Source organism: Planococcus citri, chromosome 2, assembly GCF_950023065.1.
Source record: "Planococcus citri chromosome 2, ihPlaCitr1.1, whole genome shotgun sequence".
NCBI classification, from domain to species: Eukaryota; Metazoa; Arthropoda; class Insecta; order Hemiptera; family Pseudococcidae; genus Planococcus; species Planococcus citri.
This window is the reverse complement of record NC_088678.1, coordinates 62,665,557-62,677,399: the sequence shown is the minus strand read 5'-3', so window position 1 is coordinate 62,677,399 and position 11,843 is coordinate 62,665,557. Positions and strand designations below refer to the sequence as shown.

At 33.8% G+C, this 11,843-nt stretch overlaps 1 protein-coding gene across 2 annotated transcripts in view; it reads left to right on the top strand.

The window, feature by feature from the left end:
* Positions 1 to 2,092: 2,092 nt before the first annotated feature.
* Positions 2,093 to 11,843, top strand: part of LOC135836967 (uncharacterized) — a 94,399-nt gene continuing 84,648 nt past the window's right edge. For both annotated transcript variants that reach the window (XR_010557108.1, XM_065352061.1), the window contains exons 1-2: positions 2,093 to 2,550; positions 2,703 to 2,840. Coding sequence is in view for 1 of the 2 variants with exons in the window: in XM_065352061.1 (XP_065208133.1) it covers positions 2,724 to 2,840 (117 nt within the window). In the remaining variant the exon portion in view is untranslated. The remainder of the gene's footprint in view (positions 2,551 to 2,702; positions 2,841 to 11,843) is intronic.

The window sequence follows — 11,843 nt, the reverse complement described above, 5'->3', positions numbered from 1 at the left end:
TCCAGCGATTTGTTAAAAATTACTGGAGCCTCCAGCAACTTTTTGAAAATTACTGGAGCCTCTAGTAGATTTTTGAAACTTGAAATTCCAGCAACATTTTACCAAATGGAGTTGGCAAGCTGAAATTTACTTCGCAAACTAATTTCAATGCGATATGAAGTCGACTACATGATGGTTTCAAATGGTTTTGAAGCTTTCAGCTACTTTTTGGAAATTTCAATTTTCCAAAAAACGCCATATGATACGACCTTTCAAAAAGTCACTGGAATCTCTAAAACGACTTGAAATCCACCAGCAGTCAGCTTCGTAGAGTATTGAAATTAGTTTGCAGATTGAATTTTGACTTTCCATCTCCGTTTGATGAAATTTTGGGGAAATTTCAAATTTCAAAAATCTGCTGGAGGCTCCAGTAATTTTCAAAAAGTCGCTGGAGGCTCCAAAACGACTTGAAATTCTCCTGCAGTTGACTTCGTAGCGTATTGAAATTAGTATGCAGAGTAAATTTCGGTTATCCAACTCCACTTGATGAAATTTTGTGGGAATTTCGAGTTCTAAAAATCTGCTGGAGGCTCCAGAACTGCTCAAAACGATTTGAAACAGTTTCCAATCGATTTGGCATGTCGAAAATAGGGTATATCCCAAATTTCAGCTTTCTTGGTCAATTTGGTAAAATTTTGATTTTGTCCCTCATTTTTGGCCTAAATTTGATTTTCAAAAATTCACCAAAAATCGAAAAACGCACTTTAGCACTTGAAATTTTGACAGGTGATGAATTTTTGCCCGATTTTTCGATCTACCTTGGTACGGTTTGAAAAATTTTGGGCAAGTCCTATGTTGGAACGCAAAATCTGCGATTTCGGCTGACCTATCAATCAAAATGGCCGCCATTTTGTAAGTAGGACCACTTTTTTTTTAGTACAAGGGCTAGAAATCTTCCTTAGGACTCCTCCTTTAAGAAAAAAGTTGTCCCAGAGGATCGACAAGAGGGGGGGGGGGGTGCAATAGATCCTTAAGCGGGCTCCTTGACGGCTGACCTGTCAATCAAAATGGACGCTATTTTTTTTATAGTAGGGTTAACTTTTTTTGGCAAGTTTGCTTTAAATGTTTATTAGGATGTGCCCTTTGAGAAAAAAGTAGTCTCGGTGATGGATGTGGGGGGGGGGGGGTCAATTATTTTATTGACATATTCCGAACTATTAAATATATTGTGTGAAATTGATACCTACTCGTACGTGGAAGATGAGGAAAATTGGTAAAATTTCTCTAGAAAATTGTGAAAAGTTAAGAATAGTCATTGCATAAAATAACTTTCCTCGTGCAACATCTAAACGTATTCAAAACTTCAAAAGTGTCATTATTTTTAAACTCTGACCATTCATTTGCCCCTTCAGATTTCCAACTAGGCATATTTTTCTTCACCGACGAATTCCGAAAAACGAAAGTTCATCTTGATTTCATGTTCATTTATAGCATTTTATACGTGCACAAACAAATGACTCAGTTTATTTATACATTCCATCTAATTACCCGCAGTCTTTAAATTATCTTTTTTTACGTAAATAAAATCGTTTATTGCATTATACAATTTGGAAACACAGACGCAACATTGTTTAGCGATAAACATACCAAACACCATATGACGTCATTGACGTCATACAGAATACAATACTATCTCAACGAATTTTGATTTCCCTCAACCTCAAAATACTAACTTTTGCACCCTTTTATCAGTCTGCGACTGGTGCAAATATCGTAGAATCGAGTCACAATAATTTTTTAATTGGCAACTAAAAGTGAAATAAATTCCATATTGATAAACAATCCATCCCAGGTACCTATTCATTTAGTTAAATGAGTAATTTAGTTAAAAATCTAAAAAGCAAACACGTAATCGGAATATTCAAACCATCAGAATCAGAACCAAAGCAACCCAAAAAATTACACGCCACACGCCAGAAAAAAGAGTCATAGACGAAGCTCGGCAGGAAGGGAGTCGATAACGTCCGCGCAAACGTCGATTCCCCGATACTGCGCATGCGCCAGCCTAGGACAAGTCTACGTTCTACGTTCCGCGTTGTACGTTGGAGAAGGAATTTTGTCAATGTGTTAGTTCGTATTCGTAAGTTGCTATTGTGAGTACGCGAATACGTTCGATTTTGTGATATCTTTTTTTGGTGACCGAGTACGCACGTTTTGTGCCGGTATATCGCTGTGCAATTTTATTTATCGTGTAATAGTTTATTTATTGTTTTTTTTTTGTTTGGTAATTAGAGTGATAATTATTAATCGTATCGTCGTTAGTAGTGTTTATATAGAGTTGTAGTGCAGCAAGAAAAGTTTGTAAAACTAACTCCAGTTTGCGAACTTGGCCAAAGGAAAAGGCTGATTGTGATTTTTACAGCGTGCAAAATCTGCTGTCTGTCAGTAGCGTGTGTTTCGCTGTTTCTTTCTTTATTTCGAATTACGACACGAGACGAAGTCGATCGTTTAGATTATTTATTTTAAATAGCAAGTTTGTGTGCATATCAACGTAACCGAAACGCTTTTCTGGTAAGTTGAGTATTTTTAGTTTTTTACAATTTGAACACGGTGATTTGGATTTTGCTTAGTCGTGCTCGAATACCTAACTTAAGATTCGAGTTACATACCTAAATACGTAATTAGTGACTAATAGTATTGCGACTGATTTGAATATTTTGCAGATTGGTCTTCGTCGTTCTCAGATGGAACACGATAGTTGGAATTTACCTCCTAAAGACGGCTTATATGATCCTGAATTAGAGAAAGATGCCTGCGGTGTTGGTTTCATCGTCTCGATTGATGGCAAAAGTTGTCACAAGGTAAGAACTCGTAAACTTTTACCAACTTTGATACAGAGTTACGTAATACGTACATAGATAGATAGGTGTACCGGTATATAATCCTCTGGCGAGATTAGAACTTCAGCTTGGCTTATTCGGCTCATCTGCGATCCTCCTATATCGTCCAAGCTGGGTAATCTCAAAGTTATTTTAACGATGAAAATGAAATTAACCTGAGCTGGAATACAAACGTTCAGATTACCTATTTCAATCTTCAACTTGCCAAAAGCTGACGATATGATCAGCCAAGACAAGTCAGGACACGTTCGACGTTTGTTGATTCGATTCATTGTACCTATATGCTGCAGTCTCCGGTGATACCTTCCTCTTGTAGTTGTACCGCTAAATACCACAAACCCTGACCTCGATCTCGATGCCTGCTCGTCTCACAAATCACTCTGATCCATTTAACGTGTTTTCTGGTGTCATTTTTTACGACCTAAGTGAAAAATCGATCCTTAACGAGGTATACAAAATGGTGCAATTAGGTATATATAGGTAAAGGTATACCGAACGAATAGGAATGAATGAGCTTCGAGTTTTGAGTTAGCACTAAAAAGCGCGAGAATAAGGTAACTAAGGCACGAATTTACTTTCTTAGTCGTCGTTTGTTAAATTAGATTCGGTTGGGTAGGTACTTTTTTTCAGCATAATGCGCGAAAATTTCAACTCTCGTTAAATAAATTACCTGCCGAATTGTGTAGAATTAGGTAGGCTACTTGAGGAATAATTTATAACCGAATTTATTTATTTAAAAGAAGTTCTCGGATATTTTAACGTAGGCATCGTTGACTTTTGAGAAGGCCAATCATCGTTTGCGCTTTCTTTTGATTATCATTCTCAAAAGCGCAAACGATTGAAAAAATACATCGTTTGCGCATTTCTTTTCCATGAAATTTCGTCGGTATAGCAGGGGTTCGCAAAATGGCATTGAAATGCCAAACACGTCATTTTGACAGTGTATTATTCAAAAAGTAACTAACCAATCTATCTGAAATTTTTAGGGTACTTAATTTCAAGTATTCTGTGGGTCATTCCACGTGAATTGGACCAAGAAGTGCTAGGGGGGGTTCGGCGATTTTTTTGAAATTTTTCATGTGGAAAGACCTTCCGAAGTGATGACCAATGACGCAAATTGCAGCCCTCTAGCCCATTTTTAAAGGCAGCCAGGGGGTGTCAACGTTTTTAGTGGACCTAAAATATCATCTATTTCAGCAGTGGATTATTCGATAACCGCGATACCTATCAAAATGGAACTTTTTCCCATAGTTGGGGATTTTGGAAGGCTTTTTGGTGATATCATAATAATCAGTGTTGCAACTTTTTTTTGTTCAAAAAATTAGCTCAAAAAGTTTCAAAACGTAGTTTTCATATCGTTCCGACTCTCAAAAATTCTGAAAAAAATATATTATGGACAACTTTTCATGCTCAACAACATACTATAAAATTGGGATGGCACCATGTCGCACAGTCGATTTAAAAAATTTTGAAGTTTGCGAAAAAATGCGATTTTTTTATTTAAAACATGAAAAAAAGTTTTGATCACAAAAAAAAAAACAAAATTCGAAAAAATTCAAAAAATGAATGAATTTTTATTTTTTTGTTGTGAGTGTAATTTTTATCAACTTTTTCATGAAATACGTCAAAAAGAGGTCAAAATAAGACAACTGGATAAATTAATATAAACTTTTTTTGATGTTTGAAATTGAAAATTGAATTTTTTTGAATTTTGATTTTTTTGAGGAGTTTATTTTATAGAGTGGAAGGGGGGTTTCAACTTTATCGACAGATAAGTAAAAATAGGGGTCAAATGGGTCAACTTCTCACCAATCAAAACTTTTTTTAATGTTGTAAATCAAAAAATCGCACATTTTTCGCAAACTTTCAATTTTTTTAAATTGACTTTGCGACATGATACCATTCCAATTTTTTAATATGTTGTTCAGTATGAAAAGTTGTCCATAATATACGTATTTTTTTCAGAATTTTTGAGGATTGGAACGATATGAAAACTACGTTTTGAAACTTTTTGAGCTAATGTTTTGTACGAAAAAAAGTGGCAACACTGATTTTTATGTTATCACCAAAAAGCCTTTCAAAACCCTTAACTATGGGAAAAAGTTCCATTTTGATAAGTATCGCGGTTATCGAGTAATCCACTGCTGAAATGGATGATATTTTAGGTTCACTGAAAACTTTGACACCCCCTGGTTGCCTTTAAAAATGGGATAGAGGGCTGCGATCTGCGCCGTTGGCCATTCCTTCGGAAGGTTTTTCCGCAGGAAAAATTTCAAAAAAAATCGCCGACCCCCCCCCCCCCCCACCACCACCAATACTTCTTGGTCCAATTGACATGGAATGACCCCTGTACAATATATCAAAAGGAGACTGCTCTATAATTCCGAATACTGTTTTCCTGAAATCCTAAAAATTTTTCTTTCAAAGAATTTAATTTTTTTAATTCAGAAATTCGCACAAATGAGCATATACAATTGGAAAAAGTGTACTAACTGAAAATAATGAAATAATTGAAATTTTAAGAAATCGGTCAAAGTAAATTCTGTAAAAGAAATCGTAAATGAATGAAACAGATCAGAAATGATAAAATTTAAAATTTAAAATAGTTTTGAAAAAATCGCGGATCTTCAATGAGAAAATTGAACTAAATGAACACCAAAGCAAGATTTGAATTTTTTTCAATTGTAAGTATATGGCCCAGAGAACAATAAAAAATAATTTTGGGAAGTGAATAAAAAAAATTTAAGGTATTAAAAAAGTTTGATCTGCAGTGGAAAAATCAATTTAAAGTTTGGAAAAGCCCAACTCAAATCGATAAAATGACCAAACAAACGATCATGCAATAATTAAAAAAGTCGAAATTTCAAATGCAATAGATCTCAAAAAACAAGGAAAAATTGAAATTTTCAAAAATAATTTTTAATAAATTCTGGAAAAATGAAAAACAACGCAAATTAATGAAAAATTACGAAGTAGTCTTGAAAAAATGGGATCTTTAATAAAAAAGATTGAAAATTTGAAGAATCATGTTAAATAAATTGGGGTGGGGGAGGAATCGCAAATCGATAGGAATAAAATATATTTAAAACAATAATAACACAAAAGAAAAAGTTTCGAAATTTTTAATTAAAAAAAAATTATGTCTGCAAAGTGCAATTCGAGATAAAAACATTCGGGATTTTGGGTTTTAGGAAATATCCCATTCGGGAATTCGGATTCGGGATTTTGGGAAGTAACCCAATTTTTGGATCATTATTGCCAATTTCAAAAATTTGAGAAAAATTTGCAATTTTTTAAAAATGTTTAATAATATTTATACCTAAAAAAATGCCACTATTGCGTTCCAAAATATTTCGCCGGTTCCAGGAATGAAATTATATGTATTTCCAGGTTTTGGCTTAATCAATTGAAACGAATTATTGGAGAGGGGACAAAATTTTCAAAACACAAATTTATCCAAAAATGAGAGATTTGCAAATTTTCAAATACTCAGTAAAAGTCCCAAAACTGAAAATCCAGTTTCGGCTCATTTTCGACTTGTTGAACGAATTTATTCTCCATTGGAATGATTTCCATCTGAACGTCTTGTTTTTTTTCGTTTCAATCACCATTTTTTTGAGGCGAAAAATTGAAAAAAATCAAAAATTTTCTGTTGATCTTTTCCTTTTTAAAATAAACGCTTCTTGGTTCCCAATTCCACTATTTTATGCCATTTTGGAGGATCTTTTGTGATTTTCAATTGTTTCACCAGTTTCATGATTTTAATCTTATTGAGGCAATGCAGGGTATCTAACTGGTTGTGAAAGTGTTGGAAAAGTAGTAAATTTAGTATAAAAGGTAGTGAAAAAATTAAAAAATTAAAATTCGCAACAATAACTTTCAAATCATTAAAAAAAATTAATGTATTTTTGATGAAATTGAAAAATACTCTGTACAATACAAATTTTCTTCCAATTTTATTTTTTCATTTTCGAAATTTTTCCTGTGAAAAATTCGATTTTGTTAATTTTTTTGTATGCCGAGGGGAGGGGTAATCGAGTGGAGAGCTTTCTGAAAATTTGGTTGAAAAAAGTAGAGATTTTTTTTCAAAAAAAATTCCGTTAGATACCATGCATTGTAATATTTCTAGTACAAACTCGTACTATTTTTAAATGTTGAAAATTCGATAAAAATCAATTTGAGTATGTATTTACGTTAGTTAAAATTTTGGTTTTGAGGTTCCAGACACTTCTCTTTCCAAAAATCGTCTTTCCGTTCAAGTCGAAGGTGCGAGATGAAAGAATGAAAATCGAAAAATGATTTTTCTCAAACCATTTTAATGAATTTTTGTCTAGTTTGGTTGAAAATTTGAGTTTGTAAAAGAGGAGAGAGGAGGATGTTCTGTCTTCAAGCCACCTAACATTTTAATTTTTTGGTGAGGCAGGAGGCCTAATTTTCTAATGTGCTGAGTGGCTCATATTTAACATAATAGTAAAAAGTTGTTCAATCTAGTTCTAGTTTCTTAATGAGCTATTAGAGGACAGACCTTCTAGGAAAAGACTGATTTAATCACCTACTAATTAGGCTCTTCTGGTGAGGAATTTTTTTTTCGTAAAACTAAATAATTATTGATTTTTTTGTGTGTGAAAAAAAAATGAACAAAAATTAAATTTTTCATCACAACGTTCACGTGCGATCAATTCAAGTTGAACTTTCCTCTTAGTGCTTGAAATGTTCTGTGAAAAAATAAATGTAAAGAAACGAATCTAAGGGGCTTTATTTTGGAGATTCAAGATTTCAATTTTTGAAACTGTATTTTTTTGACTTTGAGCCACCTTGTGCATTTGTTCAATAAGTGTTTGAAATTTTTTTTCCTCTTCCCCTCTTGCTCGTTATTTTTCTTCAATAGATAAGTATTCGATTTTTTTTTTTTTTTGGTGAAAAATCCCCTTCTATTTCAAATCCAAATTATTTTTAGTGGTCACAAATTCATAATTTGCTACCTATCTATTTTCTATTTGTGCTTCAAGCAAGTATTTTTTGGATAATTGAGCCAAGAATTGTCTTGAAAAGTTGAAAAAAATAAAAATATGGGTAGGTATGAATAATTCGTACTCAACCAAAATCTCAAATGTATCTGATCCCAATTACCCTTCCTTGTCATGTTTTTCCTTTAATTTTTCGAGTTTTTCTGATATAATGATACCAAATTAAAAAGTATTCATAAACCACCTTCTCCCTCTACCCCTTCGAAGTTTTGAAATTTTCAAACTAAAACTTTTTGCTGGAAATTTTTTCATTTTTTTTTTACAATTTTTACGACCAGATTGAAACGGGTGAGGGAGCACTATGTTTTTCAAAATTGAGAAAAAAAATGGTGCCTGAAACCAAAAAGCTCGCGAAGTTTCCATCACGATTTGGACACCCTGTATAAAAATATCCCGAAACGTGCGCAAATCGAGAAATTCACGGGAGAAAGGAAGAGAATGAAGGAAACAGAAAAGCTAACAAAGATGAGACATTTTTCGGTAATTTTGCTACGTTTACGACCCAACCCAACCAACCCAACCCAACCCTAATGGAACAAACTAACGAGAAATCAAGGCACGGCAGACAGGCATTTTCGCAAAATACATAGGTTTTGCGAGCAAACGCGACGACGCTTGGTAAAATTTTTGTTTTTCGTAATCCATCAAAAAATAATGAAAAATAAATCTGTCTCGCAGCTTGAAACTAATTAAAGTTCTACGCCACAAACTTGCTGCTGGAGACGAGGATGTGAAAGAAGAAAGGAGCAGAGAGAGAGGAGAGAGGCCAGGAAGGGTTGTGTACGTATAGAAAGAAAAATATATAAGAGACTCGGGAGATTTTACTCGTATTTTGAAATGTCGATCTAAATGTTCGGTTCAGTTGAGTTCAGATTTGTGTACGTAATATACGTAATGTCGAGTTTTTTTTTTCGACGTGATGAATGAAGGGATGAAGGGGAGGGGGAGGGAACTTATTCAAGTTGGAATTCTGTGTGGGTTGGGTGTACGATTTCGATCTTGAAAGTTGAAACAATGACTGAGAAAATTGATGTGGAATTTGTGGAATTTAATAAATGTTTCTCAGCATTGTTGAAAGTTTTCTTTTTTCCTTTTTATTATTAGATATATATTTTTTGAGCAGCTGTAGAAAATCTTTTTCGTTTGTAGATATGATAGAGGTACGTCATGAATGGCGTTATCGTTTTGTTTGAAAAATTACAAAAATTTGAAACGACGATGATGGGAAAATTTATCTAGATGAATTCTTATTCTTATATTAGTATCATTTTTTTTTGCCTTTGGAGCGAATTTTTTCATGGTTTCGTTTTCGTAGACTGAATTTTCATAGCTTGTATTGCTTTCATCGCGTTACGAAGAGAATTCGAAACGCAGCATTAATGTTCCCCTTATGTGCTGTTAGAGGAAAGTTATGCCTGTATTTTGGCCTATTTGAGAACAATTTTACTGCCGCGTCGAAAGTATCGAAACGCCTGTAACTTCGTGTAATTTAATTTTTCGAGTTTTATAGATTGGTATTGACCGAAGATCTCAAATTCAGCACTAGAAAATCCAAATGAATATTTTATAGCAAATTTGCCATAAATTAAAAAAAGTTGACAATACAAACAAAATGGCGGTCATTTTAATTGACAGGTCTACCGAAATCGCAGATTTTGCTTTCCAACGTAGCACTCGCACGAAATTTTTTGAACTGGACGGAGCTAGATCAAAAGATCATGCAAAAATTCATCACCAGCCAAAATTTCAAGTGCTAAAGTGTATTTTTCGATTTTTGGTGAATTTTTGAAAATTAAATTTGAACAAAAAATGAGGAAAAAAATCAAAATTTTACCAAATTGACCCAGAAATCTGAAATTTGGTTTATACCCTATTTTCGTCTTGCCAAATCCATTGGAAACGGTTTGAAACAATTTTGAGGAGTTCTGGAGCCTCCAGCAGATTTTTAAAACTTGAAATTTCCTAAAGTTTCATCAAATAAATTTGGAAAAACGAAATTCACGTTGCACTCCTACTTAAACGTGCTATTAAGTCGAATGAAGGCAGATTTCAAGTCGTTTTGGAGCCTCTGGCGGATTTTTGGGGATTACTGGAGTCTCCAGTGAGTTTTTGAAACTTGAAATTTTCAATGCAGTCGATAAGCCGAAATTCATTCAGCACAGTACGTGCTAAAGGTAATTTGGACAGATTTTGTGGCATTTTTTGAAAAACAGACGTTTTCAAAAAGCCACTGGAGGCTCTAAAAAGGATTGAAACTACCTGCAGTCCACTTTTGAATAAAATTAATGTCAATAGTAGGGTGTAATCGGAGCGGTAATTTTTCAAATTTTCGAAGAAGTATGAAATTGATGGACAAAATCACATTTTAAAGTGTAATACTCGTACACCGATTTTGAATAAAAGTAAGGGCTCGGTTACCTTATCGACCATGAAGGTTCAAAAAGTGGCTGGAAACTTCAAAATGACGTGAAACCACCTGCAGTCGACTTCATTCGTCGTATTGAAATTAGTTTGCAGGCTGCAGAGTAAATTTCGGCTTCCTAACTTTTAGTGACATTTTGTGGAAAATTTCATTTGAAAATTACATTTGAACAAAAAATGAGGAAAAAAATGAAATTTTACCAAGTTGACCCAGAAATCTAAAATTTGAGATATACCCTATTTTTGACCTCCCAAATCCACTGAAAACAGTTTCAAACCGTTTTGAGCAGTTCTGGAGCCTCCAGCAGATTTTTAAAACTTGAAATTTCCATAAAGTTTCATCAAATAAATTTGGAAAACCGAAATTCACGCTGAACTCCAACTTAAACTTGCTATTAAGTCGACTGTAGGTAGATTTCATGTCGTTTTGGAGCCTCCAGCGACTTTTTGAGAATTACTGGAGCCTCCAGCAGATTTTCCAACGGTCGAAATTTCCATAAAATTTTACTAAAGAGAGCAGAAAATCCAAAATTTACTCTGCACTCCAATTTCAACATGCTGTCAAGTCGACTGCTGAAGAGTTGAGTCATTTTGAAGCCTCGACGAATTTTTGAAAATTCTTAGAGCCTCCAGTGGATTTTTGAAGCTTGAAATTTCCTCAAAATTTTATCAAACGAAGTGAGAAAGTCAAAATTTCTTTTGAAAACTAATTTCAATACGTTATGAAGTCGAGTGGAGACGATTTGAAGTCGTTTTGAAGCTTCCAGTTACTTTTTGAACCTTCATGGACAATAACAAGGTACCAGTTATTTTTTTTCAAAATCGGCGAATCCAGCCTGAAACATATTTTTGTCCATCGATTTCATACTTATTCAAAACTTTGAAAAGCTATCTTTCTGCCTTCATTTAATTGCAAGTAGTTTCAATACGTTTTGGAACCTCGAACAACTTTTTAGAAATTTATATTTTTCAAAAAATGCCACTAAATCTGTTCGAATAAACTTCGCTGGAGGCTCCAGTAATTTCCAAAAAGTTGCTGGAGGCTCCAAAACGACTTGAAATCTACCTGCAGACGACTTCATATCGTATTGAAATTAGTTAACAGAATGAATTTCGGATTTCCAACTGCATGTGATGAAATTTTGTGTAATTTTCAACTTTCATAAATGTGCTGGAGGCTCCAGAACTGCTCAAAGCGGTTTGAAACCGTTTCCAATCGAATTGGCAGGTCGAAAATAGAGTATATTCCAAATTTCAGCTTTCTAGGTCAATTTGGTAAATTTTTGATTTTTTTCTCTCATTTTTTTTGTTCAAACTTAATTTTCAAAAATTCACCAAAAATCGAAATCTGCACTTCAGCACTTGAAATTTTGGCTGGTGATAAATTTTAGCATGCTTTTTTGATCTAGCTTTATCCAGTTCAAAAATTTTCATGCGAACCCTATGTTGGAAAGCAATAAATAAGCAAGCAATCCATTGTCGATTCACCTGATTGGAAAATAATTTGGAATAGAAA